Genomic DNA, 14,635 nt, shown 5'->3' on the forward strand with positions numbered 1-14,635 from the left:
GTAGTGATTGTATGAAAGGCACTTTCTTGCACAAATGGTGATGAGAAACTAGTTAGTAGTAGTCTAAAATTCCCTCTTTCAACGGCTAAGCAAGGAGAATCTATAAGCTGCCTGGCCTGCAAGAGTTACGGATGCCAAGACTTGAGATATTTATTACTCCAGCTGAGAAACTACCTATTAGAGCCGTTTCAAAACATGGAGCTACAAAAAAGCAATCACTTCCGCCCAACAGAAGAAAAAGGCAGAAAGAAGCGTTGCAAGGCGTCATTGATAACTGATTGTCATTCTCAGAAGTAGCGACACCATCTCTCTCGTGCCTGCAATGGGACGGGTCTAGAAGCGGAGTTTTACAATCCCAACTAACATAGATTTCTGGCCCGGCAAAGGGGAAAGGGAGGGGTGTTGCGGACATGAAACTTCCGTCGGTCTGGTTCAGGAGGCGATGTGACCTGCTCAGTTGTGAATCTGTGTTATCATTTTTCGTTCGTAGGCCCCGGTAAGGGCGAAAATCGGGTAACTGTCTCATAATTCCTTCGCTTCAAAGAGAAGCGTTTCGAAAGGAATGCGACCTGCGTTATCCTGCGATTACAAGACACGGCGAAATGTTATGCCAACATATAATCCACCAGTGGCTTATGATGTACGATGGTCGATCTCACATCAAAGCTCATATCTTTGAATTTGAAACATGCCCTAGTGAGGGAGCGTCTATTCCCATATTTTACTGTTACAGCACATTTTTTCTCTCTTTATTTTACTTATTCGCGGTTTCACATGATACATCATTCAATGAAGTCACCTATAATTCAATCCCCCTGACATCTTGTTCACTCTGTCTGTACTGCACTGCTCCTTCCACAGCATGGCATGTATGATTTCCAAGCGGGACCGGAAAGTTACGCTGAAAGCACTCGGCTGCGGAAGCGGCCGCTCAGATTCGTTGCACCCCTGCTTCCGGAATGCGCGGTATTCGCTTTCTGTTCTCAAGTCACGTGAATGGAACCGGCGTTTCCAGAAAAGCGGAGCGCTTCATTTTCTTGCATTAGACAAAGAGAGCCCACACACAAGAGGGGGGAATAGCGCCTCATAGAAAAAGGCCGTCTCAAGCTTAGAACCAACACTCATAACTGAGCAAAATAATCCCGGACGATTATAAGAGCGTAAGCGTTAGACTGGACTTAAGACTAAAATATCCCCGCTAACGACAACATGCGAGAGAATTTCGACAGGCAAGCTTGTATAGGCAGAAGCATGAAACGTCGGACAACGTTGTCAAAGTGACGCTTAAATAATCCCTGACATGCGACATGCCTCCTCACCTTCGTTCTTCAAAACTGTAGCAAGTATAAGTCTTAACCTACCTAACCGAAGTAAACGCTGATTACTTAGTTAAAGCTGTGCCGATATGCAGGGTGAAGGAAGGTTAATTTTGAAGACACGAAGCAACAAGGGTATGAGGGCATACTGTATGAGGTTTAAATGGAGTCTGACCAAGGTGTACGCCGATTGTGGGTTATGCCGGAGCACCGTCGAGCGCCGGCGCTAACCTGCATTGGGAGCACGACTGACGAGGAGGCGTGCCTTTTTACCTCGCCTCATTTTTATTCAAAAATATTTATGAGAACGGTTTCCGTAATGTAGCTGGAAATATGTAAATACTGGCAGCGCCGCTTTGCGTTGTTTCCTCTCTATCGATGATTGTAGTCGCCGCAGTGTTTTTGACAGAACCATGTATAAAGATCGCGGGGAATTTACTGTGCGGGGGAACACGCCTGATGGCGATGATATGAAATAAAGAGGCTTTGTCTACTCACTTCCTGTCCAGGTGTAGGAACTTCATGTCCATGGAGTGGATGGAGGTGAACACGGAGGTGGATCCCTGCACGACGCACTCTCGCGTCTCAGGCATGGCGACAGGCGTACACGTGGCCAGGAACACGGGCTCATTACGGCTGCACAGGGGCAAGTAGGAGACGAAGTGGCCCTGCACCAGCACCACCTGCAAGAACGCAACAGAGGACATACCAGGTCATATACCAAGGACATACCATCGATTGTCACAGGAGACTATTTAGTGTGTGAACAAAGCTCCCGTTTAAGAGCTTGATCAATCCAATAAATGAATTGCAAGAAAAACAGGGCAAGCCACTAACTAAATGCATGTCATTTTAGACGCTTAAACCTTTTGGCCAGCAGTGCGGAGCTCATCTCACACCAGCAGTAGTTGCACTATGCGTAGCGTTTAAAACAAACCCGCTTGCTGTCTCTGCCGAAATATCTTCTTCAGGGTCCAATCCACTATCAAATTTTCTTGGGCACCTCTGTGTACAGTATTCAAAGCCTAACGTTAATCGGGCCGCCTTATACATGTCAACTATTAGTACCGTAGCGTTCAGGTGTACAGAGTTGTGCGTGCGCAAGCTCTGAAAGAAGTATTTACATTAGAGCAAGTGTCCGCAAAGAGAAGTGACTGGCTTATTACTGCTCACCATACGGCGCTTCCACCACGCTTGCATCGCGGACCGGTCGCGGTGATTCAACGTAAGTACCCTTGAGCTCGAAATGAAACCGCAGCCACAACGCTAGTAACGCAGTTCCGGTGACAAGGGTCATCGGGGGCAGCCGAGCGGAACAGAGGCCGATACGCGGAACGCCTCTCCATTTCTAGCCCTATTTTCGAAAGATGAAAAGAAATATAAGCAAAGCAAGTCAAGTAACGAAAAGATCTCTCGATGGCCGATGCATCTTCACTAAAGAAGGGACGTTCCAGCTTCGAGAATCACTGCTCGTCTTTGCAGCGAGGGGCGGGGTTGGCCCACAGGAGAAAGCCGAGATTGTTTCGTTCCCAGGCATCGGCGGCGAAGGAAAGAACGAAAGTCGACCGCGGTCCCTGGCCGTTGTATACAAAAGAGATCCTTTTCTCATTTCTAGAAAAGCAAATCGAGCTCTCTTGCCTCCTCACTTCAGTTTTGTTTTCTATTTTTGGGCCCTAGAAGCCATCGTCTGTATACATCGTCTGCAACTCCGTCCGAGCCGACAGCCCGCTCCTCCTTACCGCGCAGGCAGAAGAGGTCTTGTAGTACACGCATTGTTGGCTGTCCTCTGCCAGAGCAACCGCTGATCGTTTCGTATACGAAACTTGTGCTGATGCTGCAATGGCCGAACAGTACAGAACTCATTTCTTCCGCGGAATGCGTCATTGAGTGCCCGAGTCCGGATGTGAACGCTATGCAGACCTCTCTCTTCCCAGTGTGGAGGGTGGGTGGTTGTGTACGCTGCAAAGTGCCTGGGGAGGAAACACGGCTATTACGTCTGGGCCGAGCGTTCCAGAGGGAAGCGTTTTGCGTATTCACTGAGTGTCCTTGCGTAGCGGCTTTTTTTTGTTGATGCTGCAGCGTCCGGGCTACGGCGTCCACTTGGCTCACTCGATGTACCTTGACGAGATGATCTCAGTACTGAAAGACCGTAGGATGCTTACTTTAAAATTTTTGGGCGCCTGCGTCTCAGGAGGTCGTCTCTGCAGTTGATGCTTTATATTTTATATTTTAGACAACTGTGTTGAGCGCGCTGGTTGTGTCACATGTAAGAGGCCAAATACAGAGGCTTTTTGCGAAAGCAAAGAAGACAACGATGGCGAAAAGGATTACGTGAACCAACGAAGGATTAAGAAGGAAATATGTTCTGGTAAACTAGTGTTTGGGTTTCACGTACTTCTCTGTGACCTTCTTTCGTGCTTTGATGTTGGCTGTTCGTACCTCGTCGTAATCATCCGCTAAATGCGTTCTTATTCTGTAGTTTCTTTTTAATCTGCGCCATTAAACACATTGCTGGAGTACAGAGCTGCTTGATGTTTCAGGCTGAATCTGTTCTGAACCGAGTTTTTTTATATGCTACAAAAATCTACGTTAGATTCGGAGATGATACAACTGATGCTAATTTTATTTCATCGGCTCAACATTTGTTTTCTTTACCAGTGAACGGATTTTTCATACTTGGCTCTCAGACCTTTTTCTAAAACATTCCTGGATGCATCCGCAGTATCTACGACCAGGATGAACCATATTCCATTCCATTGAACGTACAAAAAAATACAATAGAAGCTGCATTATATGCAGAGCTCAGCTTTTACTGTTTGACCATTTTGCATTGACTTCATTTCTGAATATCTCTGAACAACACCTACGAATTACTAAACACGGTCTTGAACTGCAAGTGTTCAATCAGTGCCAGTCGGAAGTTCATAAATCGAAATACCCTTTACCTGTGTTGAGAGCATTAATTCCCATGCAATGCATGGCAATTACCAAAAAGAGTCTGCGTTCCCAGATCAGTGTACCTTTTCCGCTTTCCATTTCGACGCATTGTTGTGGCGAGTTCTCGTTCCTTTGCAATGGCCGTCATTGTGCAGGAGGCAGTGGCTATCGCATAAATGGGAGGGATGTAAGTGCGGCCATTTGCGTATCGTTCATACGAGAAAGAGCGACTCGCGAGACAGAAGGGGCCGGGAAAGAGTCTTCGTATATGAACACAGCGAGTGCTTGCAGAGTCTCTCTCTCTCCCCCTGGGCACTTTCCCTTTCTTCCATTGTCAAAAGAGCGGAGGCGGCAGACGTTACGGTGGGAAAACGAGCTTTCAATCACCCTTATACGCCGCGAGGATCATCTCTGGCGACTCGACCACGTCTTTTCTCTTTGTAGTTTTTCATTCCCGTCTTTAACTCTGTTGCATTTCTTTTCATCTTCGTGCGCTTTGTGTTAGAAGAACCAATATTCGCAAAATCTGCCCCATTCCGGTGTAAGAATCAAATTTGTCCTGTGAATTCTCCCAGTTTGTTCTACCATGTTGGTCCCAGCCGAAGATTGGGGGCCATTTGCCTGCGGAATCCTCTTTATGTGACTGTATGAGTCGCGAAAATGTGGAGATGCATGCTTCTTGTTTTGTGGAAGAAGCCTGCAGCAGGGCTGTTAAATTTCACGGCAAGAGTTTCCTCGGCGTACTCTATCGTGAAAATTTTTTACCAGCTCATCCAGTGTGTATGCTTCCGTGCCTTTATGCCACCAAAAAGAGTGGAACGAGACTCACTGCCCTCCGCTAACCGCTCGCTAGTTGCTGCGACAGCTTGAAGCGTATTGTTATGCCTGCTCTAACCGCCCGAATAAACACCGACGACAGCGCGCCGCTGCAGTCGCACTGGAACGGACAGCGGGAATTCCCGCTTTCCGCGCGATCTTCTCCGAACCGGCCGTCAGCTAACGTGGCTTCAATGGAAGCTGTCAGTGAAATTCGCGCTTCCGTATGGCCACACGCGCTGAAGGTTACGCTCCGCATTTGCTTCGTGAATGGCGGCCAACTATGCGTTTTAGTGCCTTGTATCAAAGGCGAGGACACTCGATTGATATTACAGGGCTACTATATTCGTACTATTATAGTCCAGCAATGATGCATCGCTGGTCGAGAGACATTGTGTTGGCTGAAACCGGTGCAATACTTCAGAGAAGAAGTAGAACCGCTCTTTCCCGGCGCGAAGGCCCATTCGTAAAGCCCTGCTTTTCCCAAGTACGTTAACCGCAATGATTATTGGGCAGGGTCTGTTCCAAGCTGAAAGAACGGTCAGAGTGCAGCCGCGTGTAAAGTCAGCATTTTATGATGTCTTCTGGACATGAAACGTATAAGGAGAAAAATGACGCGCGACACATGAACACAGAACAAGATCCGGCCTGCTTTCTTTGCGTTGTATGCTTCCTGATATAATTTATTTTTCTTGCTTTCAAACTACGCTTCTCAAGCGCAATACTCGGCAAGAAACCAAAAAACTAATAATTACTACCATTACAAGTCACATGGTATTTCCTTATTATGCTTGATAAGGTCCTCCTTTGGCAAGGATGAAATGCTATTCTATTCCAAAAATAAGGGCGAGGCACTGACTATTTTCGTTACATTTTAACATGCTGACGGTCGGTATATTGTTCTGCGACATGTGACAATGCTGCTGAGTCGTCTAGAATATTTCGGAACAATTGATTCCCTTATCGATACCAGGAAGGCACATTGAGAAGGTAGAGCTGTTCGAATAGACGCACCTTTTGGTCTCCGAAGCGCATCTGCCGGCGGGCGTTCCGGGACACGTTCATGCGACATAGGAAGAGGCGCGTGTCGGGTGCGTGGTGCAGCACCCCCAGTGGGTTGGGGCTGCGCATCAGCTCCGCCTGGATGGCCTGGTGGTCCTGCTTCTCGATGATGTCGTACACGCTGTCGCCATGTATCAACAAGTCCTCCTAGGCAGGATAGCAAGACAAGAAGCACCATGGTTAACGACCTCGAAAGAAACCGTGACAAGTATAGCTGCTGGCGACTATATTTAAAAAAAAATTGAGTATTTATAGTTAGCCTCAGACTCAGTGAAAGTGAGATAGTGAACATGCATCACAGAAAGAATGATTATTTCCTGCAGTTTATCGCAGCCTTTTAGTGCTGCTTTCTTTATAGATTTTAGCAGCGATAATGATGTATCCAGCTCGGTATATTGACTAATATTTCTGGCATTTACTTCCTTGCTTTTAATTATTTCGGACTTTAGTATCACTGATTCCGAAGCGTTGTTTTGCTTTAACTTTTTCTTAGGTATATATTGTTTAAGGAGCGTCTTCTGCGACATTCGCAAAATATCAGGCCAAACTTTACCAGCAAAACAAGAAGTTCTATGCAATTGCTGGGCCCGCATCAATCTGTGGAGAACGTATGGCATGCTAATATGGCCTTTGAACAAAGCCAAGGAACGTTAGCCAGAGCTAACGAAGCTGGAGCTAGGGATCGTTCACGCATTGGTACGTTTTAGGTGCCAGTTATAGTTGGAGAAGCGCAGGCAATTAGCTAAGAAAGTAAGACGCAGCTTCTGGTCTAGACTCATTTTCATGTGCACCAAAATCAAACAAAGCAGCGTAAAATTTTTCGTTACTTTTACATCTTGTCTCTTTGCGCACTGATAAGGCCGAACAGCATTGGCGAGACTCCATGCCGACGTCACAAATGAGACAACTTTCTTAGCAGTGCCGGCCATAAAATTCAGCATCGGTTCAATGCCCCCGAGCCCTGACGTCACGGAAAGGTTCTCGCAGAGGTGGCACTATTTTGTTTAGGCAACGTTTCAGAGAGTTTAAAACAGCATGGTTGTAAGACAGTTAGTGGGACAATTTAAAATTAAAGCCGCAGAAACTACAGAACGGAGGTAAGCAGACAGCAAAGGGCAGTGTCTCCTTGCCTCTGTCCTGTTTCCGTGGTTTTAATTTTACAATGTTTCAAGGAGATTAGGTAATCGCTGCTGTGAGAGAAACTGACTAGCTATAAGCGCCGTTAACGTGTTCATATCTAGCTTACGAAACCAACCCTTTCTTTCCTCCGCAGTCTATCTTTATAGGGTAATTAGCGGCACTGCGGTGAGCCCACCAGCTTAAACACGGCATTCTTAATTGCATTAACTTCGGCTAAGACCAGCGCCAGTAAGGAATTAGAAAGGAAAGATAAAAACGTAAGTCATTTGCATGTTAAGGACAGCTAGAGAGCAAGGAAAGTTTAATAGAGGCTTTCGCAACCTCTCTAACAAATATGAGCCGTAACTGGACTGGCATATCTTGGAATGTCGGTGTGCAAGTTATTCTCAGAGGGGTGTCGATTTTCTTCGTGTTGATTCATGCGCATCCTTAAAGGCCTTCACTTGCATCACCCGCTAGCCTGTCACTATGCGGTCAAGCCAAGTGATATGTATCGCCGCTCGAAGAGAAAAAAGGGAGCTTCGTTAGCTGGCAACTATATCGCGAGGCAGTTGACGTAATCAGTGCACGGAGTCTAGGAAAGTACGCAGAAACGCGTTAAGTAAGTAGACGAACTGCCCACAAAACCAACCACGCCTTTTCATTCCATTTCTTTCTTCATTAAATACGTGCAGCTAAAGAAGTGAGGCAACAAGCAGGAGCAATTACCGTTCCGCGCATGCGTTAATATCATCAGGACCTGGGGCACAGTATTTGAGAAATGTTCGCTGGATCGCTGGAGTTAAATCACGCTTGATAGTCATCTCTTCTTATGCTGGTTAGACGGCAATATGCAAGCACCGACTTCTCCATACCTGAAGTGACTTTATTTTCTTTTCTCCCCGATTTGACTATCATACTATTACATTGTGCGCCAATAAAAAGTTTCTTATGTACGTTCCGATACGACTATTCGTTCAAAGCCTATTCTGCTTGCTGCTAGTTATGCTTTCCAGGAATACCCGAGCCCGGCATTATTAATAGCAATTATTTGCGATCTGTGCAGCTCCGCAGCAAACCACGATCGTTCCAAATCCTCGATAAACGAATAGTTACGCAGTGACAAAGTAACGATCGCGAACAACTTTTTCCGTAGGCTAAATTCGATTGGTAACAACTACCACAAAATGTACACAAAACAAACGGGGCCACGTTATCACCTGGTTCGCGGCTCCTTTTTTTTTTTTTTTTTTTTGCAACCTTAGCAGAGACAAACGGTACGTAAATGTGCGCACAGACGCGGGTGCATGGTTCTTCGTATCTAGCTTCCATCTGCTCGGCTAACGACCATGCGGGCAGTGCCGAGAAAGAAAGCTTGCGTGTGCATTTTCGAGTGGCCCCGACCTCGGCTTGAGACGAGACTGCAGGGCATGCCGGAATAGAGGCTGCGGTTGTGAGCGAGTGGCTGGCAGTGCATAACACGCGCATGCACCGGCGTTTACCGCCCCTTTCAGCCTATACCGGCAAGGGTATAAGTTGTCCCGACGCCAAGCCCACTAACCCCCCCCCCCCCCCTCCCCCTTCTAAATATCTAGCAGTACCGATCGTATTATAGATCCCATAGAGAGACCGGAGCGGTTACGGTATAGTGAACCCGCTAATGAAGGCAGTGTGGATGGTACATGATTGGGTAATGTGTTCAGAACATAAGCGAACTGTGCAGCGCTAATTTCTCAGTGCCGATGGTCAACCCAGTTTGTTGGGGTCATGCTTTTTGTGCTTTCTGCCAGTTTTCGTGTTATATATTGTATCCCAAGTGGCCAAGCACCACAAAGCATTGGTGAAATATTGGAAGGCTGTTGGAAAAACTCAGATCTACAAAGGCTTTGCAACTTTTTCCGCCAATATCGACAGTACCACTCTCTGACGCCACATGGCCTTCGATTACCAATCTACAAGGAAGTCAAATAATTCACTTTTACTCACGTAGCCACTTTAATCGTGCAACCATTAAAGCCCATATACAGCGTATCTCCCTTAACTAGATAGTGCATTTGCCTTTGTCACGTGCACAATCTAAAGGGCTTAAGGCCGAACTTGATAGGAAGAAAGCATTTCAGCTCGTCTTTGCACGCTTACTTGTGTCATGCTGGCTTCATAATAAAAATTAGTTGTGGTTTAGCTCTGGTTAACCCTAGTTGAATTGCGAAAGCAACGGCGGACGCTTCTTTTGCCTGCTACAGAAATCCACTACGTGCCTGCGTGTCGTAGGGGTAACGAGAATGCAAACGGTTCTGGTAGGCAGATTTAACGTGAATTGAAACTTCATGGCAGGCTGATTTTTTTATGAGGGACCACGGACACGGACACAGACCCGGAACACATCGACCAGCGGTTAGACCTGGCGTATTAGTGCTTTCGCAATAAAATAATGACAAGAACATCAGTATATGTCAAAGAGAATACAGAATGGCCTGTCTCTCAACCTAACTTGGCATTTCAAATTCCATTCATCAAACACAACGTTCAAAAGACTTAAATATTTCAAGAAAAGTGCGAACAATGTCTTGCGTAATTAACTTCTGTTGCTCTCTTCCTGTGCTTTAGCATCCATCGTAAGAATACCACGAAGTGAACTCCGTGCAAACACCTAGGTTCAAAAAACAAGCTTTTGTCGGAATCCAATGCATAATGTTGTGCATCTCAAAACCGCGTAGCTACGTTGTAACCGCAAGCATACGGACACATCTTCTGTGTTTCTGTAACGTGCCTATTATATAACGTTACTCAGAACGCTTTCAAAACGTTTTCAAGTCGTTTTGGTTACATGTGATTTTAATAGAAAGAACAATTCTTTTACTCCCAAACCAAATCTGTACAACCGCATATGTATTTAGTTAGTGAATCTTGACCAAATTTAATTATGAACGTTTGCAGGATCGCTGCGCTCAAGCACCACCTTTAGCAGGCTAACGAAGTTTTCTGGTTACAGCGCCTCTGTGGCGGCCAATCTGGCAAAAATGCCATACATAGTTATATATGGTGAAGTTACTCTAAGCGAAAGAGAGTATATGTAAATTAGCCGCGTTGGCACCTGGAGAGACCACAACGAGGCAGTTTGTCATAAAATTGGCACCAGCATAGAATACGATGACACACAAGTTGCACGGATGTTTTCCACGTCCTCCTCTACTACGCAGGTGTTACGTTTATGATGAATCACCAACTCGTCCAACTTTCCGCGTAACACGAGGCAGTGGCTGAAAACCAGCCTTTCAACTTCACCTTGCAGACCATGCCCTACGAGCACTTAACTAGCAGCTCCTACCGCAATTTATCGAAGAACGCCTAACCGCGTATTCGGCGGTGGTTTCCGTTCTCCTCCCGCGATACCGATTTCTCACCGACGCTCACAAGCGCAGTCGTTGGAGCATATAGGGCACGCTTATCTCCTGCTAACTCAATTACCAGCTCTGTGTGCCGGTCCGGTCTCAGCCTTCTCCTACACCGAAAGCCGGCTTCGCCTGTTGTGCTCGCACATGCACACTCGCTCGCTCAGCCTTGGCACAACGCCGGGGCTGCTAATTAACGAGAGTACACTCATTACAAGGCTCCAGCGTATTGTTTCTCACCGGGTATACAGAATACAGGGCGCGCAAAAAAAAGTGCGCCAAAAAATTCCCGCTTTTCGTACTTATTTTGCTTGTCCTCTTCGTCATGAATTATTGACTCTTTCTGAAGGCATAGCCGTCGGCGTGGGAGGAGATGCTTGCCTTGCGGTGAGACGAAGGGGACACGTGTTGCGACACGCCAACGAACGAGGTGTGACTAACGCCCGGCAAGCAAAGAAGCCGATAAGAAAAAGGGAACGGAAAACAATTTCTACGCGAGCGGCTCTGATGACGTCACGAACGCTTGCTTTGTTTTTACTTCTACGTTCCTCTAATTAATTGCGGCGTTGGGTTTCGTGTAGCTTAGTACGTATGCGGATTCTGGCTCAGTTTCTCCGATGTCTGCGGGCTATCCCTACTTGGCTTTGAGAGCAAGGCCACCTGTACATATTTTATAAGGTCCGGAAACTGGAGATCTGGAATAAGGCTAAGCATAGGGCCAGAGCTGTAATTAAGATGCATGTGCCGATTAATAGATCCACCCGTATATGGAGCCTTCTATATTTTTCGAGTATTAATGTTGCATTTAAGTGCGTCTTGGAAGTGAAGGTAAGCGCTAAACCAACCACGTACCGTCCGTGTAACCAACATGTTTGTTGACGGCATATAGTATACGCTTTCACTACGGCCTCGTAAACTGACTCTAAATGTTATGGGCTGATCTTCCATCTAATTGCGGGGCAAAGATATTGGAGACACACAGAAAAAAGACTAATGATCGTGCTCCATGTCCTTTACTTTTGGAATATGTGCACCCGTTAACTCTGCATAATAATTTCGATATTGTTTTTCAAAAAATTGACAAAACAGTGAAATACACTGAATGCTGCGTTTCAATGTAGAGTGCAATTTTAATTTAGAAATATGTGACATTAATCACACTGTCAGTGAAATGTGGGGTTTTATATTTGTTTCAATTATTTTACAGCATGCATTATATTCATTGTTCTGTTGAGCCATATACTCAAGTTTTTTATCCTTGAAGAGTTCAGAATAAATGCATTTAAATATGCTGATGCAGAAACTCGTCTTATATCAGTGTTTAAAAGCTCGTGCAAAGTCAATACAGCTGTTTCCGGCAAAGCATTGACATCATGCTACAGAAAACAGGCTTACACCACCAGCTGTTTTTTTTTTAAGTACCCCCCTCCAAAAGAGCGATATTTTTGACATGTAAATAGTTGAGCCTAACGCGAGCGGTTTCTTTGCAACGAGCCATAATCGCAAGAATTTCTTTTAACGCCAGTATTCTGTGCCTCGGTGCAGCAGGCGACACTTTTCTGGAGCGCGATCATTTTATAGCAATTGAAACATAACGTTAACAAGCTTCGAGACGCAAACGTATTCGAATCCCTTTCCAACACCACAACTCTGTAAGAAGGGGAAAATGAACCTCGCGTGAAAGCTTTATATATTTCTCGCTTTTCGTCATTTGTAATGGTTATTCTCCGGTTATATGGATGCACTTCAAAAAGAATCATTATTCTTCACCTCCTAAACAAATCTACCCCACTGTTTCCAGAAAGATCAAGTCTTCACCTTCATGCCCGTTGACCCTTATGCACCACCTTTTCTCCATAGAAAAAGATGGTGGTGAAGGCGTCACGCTCCGTGTCATCAGAGTATAAAGTAATAATCGCCGTAACAAGGCTCCCTTCCGATCAATTTAAACCCTGACTGGTTCACTCAGCATTGATTATGCCCGTATAGCAAACATATTAATCGATTAGCCAGAAGCGCGTGCGCGCAGCAGCGACCAGCAACTAAGAAGCAGGGACATCTCAACAATCAGTTTTCTCGGGCACTATACAGTTTGGGCCACACAAGTACCACTCGGAAAACACCACGATTCCTCCGAGTGATATCCGCGTTATACTGTATAGCTTCGGGACATCACGCTTCAAGCGGTGATGGATGCCGTTGCTGCCGTTGTTCATGCCGATGCTCTTCCCATTCGCCTACACAGCAAACAGCTGCTGTGGCACCCCAACACTCGTAGTCCCGCGAGGCGTGATGTCCCCGAGCTACCGACGCGGATATCACGGCTGGCATCGCTGTTCAGGGTGCGATTATCCGAAATGAGTCGTGTGCGGTCTCCTTCTCAATCTCTGTCTCGCGCTTGGGCAGATCCGGAGCAGAAATGGAGAGAGGTTGATGGAGGGAGGAAGAGGGGGGGGGGGGGGGGGGGTACTGAAACGCTCTCGCACGGAGAAAGGCAGAGGGAGAGAGGGCAGGAGAAAATTAACACCCATATAAAAACACAGAGGGTGCCAGGGAGAACTGCACGTTCGACAGGAGAGAGTCACTTCTCGTGTAACTGACGACACCATTTCTTCCTTTACAGCCTGTCTTTTCGTTGTTTTTTTTTTTCGTCTTGCTGAGATGCGCGCTTAATTGGCGTCCCTTTCCCCTTTATTTATCGATTATATCCTTAAGCGGCGTCGTCTAGAGATGATCGTGGATGAGGCTTGTCCCGCGGATGCACCGAGCGCGGCAGTGGCCGTGTCCGGTTCGCGCGATGCCTCTTCGGACGCGTCATCGGACACGCCCCTCCGATCCCATCAAACGGAATAGATGCATCTTTTTCCGGGCGTCGGGAAGGCGCCTATCGGCTTTTGAGTTAAAATGAAAAATTATGTGTATGGAGGTCTCTTCCCAACTAACCGTATAGAACTCAGGTTTCGCCTGGAAGTCATGTAGAATAAAATAAAGTAGTCCAGGACACACCTTTTAGATGTGGCGTAGATTGGTGAGACATGCATTAATGGCTGAAGGGAATAAAAATTTCTACAGAAACTAAGCAACCGCCCTTTATCTCATACGTTAGCCGCTCCTTCCGTTGAATAGTCAGCCAGTCATAGAAGGTCGAGTATAGTCCCCTTTGGTCGATTGGACTCGTTATAAAATGCATTTAGATTTGGTTAGCAAAAGAGTTCGAAGAAATTGGGCCGTCACAGGCACTTCAGTTGTCAGCTTGCCACATGTGGGATGAAAACCACTTGTCGTCTCTTTTGAGACAGCGATTTGTCATGTGGCTATTCCGTTTGATTCTTTGGTTTCTTTCTTATGTATTTCTTTTCCAAGCTGGCATAGACGCAATACACAGACCCTTCTTGATGAATATGTCTACATCATGTAATGCCCGCGGGAAGGCTCAACTTATGCCATATTATCCTCAATTGCACAGGATAAAGTTCTCTTTCAAGGTATTCTTTAATTGTGTAACAGATTATAAGGGGTTAAGAAACCACTATATTAATGCCTCAGTGTAAAACCGAAAGGTGCGGAAGTATAGCTGTGACGAATTAACAGCAACAACCTTCGATAAAAAGTGAAATAAAAATTGTAATCGTAAAACTCTGGTACCTGCGAACTATGTGAAAGCAGCCGAAAGCTCCGGCTGCAATCACCTTGCAGATAAATGGTCAGATAAAACCATGTCAGCCCTGCAAGCGCAAAGACTTTGTGCAGCTTATATTCATTTATGCATATTCCAACCATTTATTATACATGCCCGGGGTAACATAAAGAAATCGGTGCTTACGCAACCCGTGTTAGTTTTGCTATATTCTTGTTTCCTTAACCTCAAAAACTTGTTTTGGCTGTTGAACTTGTTTTTACACTGACATGGTTTCTTCACGCTTCCGGTCTTAACTAGCATTTTCGAAATTGGTGTCTTAGATATATTATACACCTGAAACACTACAGGAGACG

At 45.9% G+C, this 14,635-nt stretch overlaps 1 protein-coding gene and 1 non-coding gene across 2 annotated transcripts in view; both read right to left on the reverse strand.

Moving 5' to 3' along the window:
* The window catches only part of LOC146175958 (uncharacterized), a 128,769-nt gene that overhangs the window by 18,295 nt on the left and 95,839 nt on the right, over positions 1-14,635 (reverse strand). The window contains exons 5-6 of the mRNA XM_084581225.1: positions 6,084-6,278; positions 1,815-1,999 (exon numbers count right to left, since the gene is read on the reverse strand). Coding sequence (XP_084437351.1) covers positions 1,815-1,999; positions 6,084-6,278 — 380 coding nt within the window. The remainder of the gene's footprint in view (positions 1-1,814; positions 2,000-6,083; positions 6,279-14,635) is intronic.
* On the reverse strand, positions 11,952-12,023 carry LOC146175959 (small nucleolar RNA SNORD36). Its single transcript, XR_014701620.1, has one exon. It is a non-coding gene; the product is annotated as a small nucleolar RNA SNORD36 (small nucleolar RNA).

This window comes from Amblyomma maculatum, chromosome 10, assembly GCF_055883805.1.
Source record: "Amblyomma maculatum isolate TAMU_Amacu chromosome 10, ASM5588380v1, whole genome shotgun sequence".
Lineage (NCBI taxonomy): Eukaryota > Metazoa > Arthropoda > Arachnida > Ixodida > Ixodidae > Amblyomma > Amblyomma maculatum.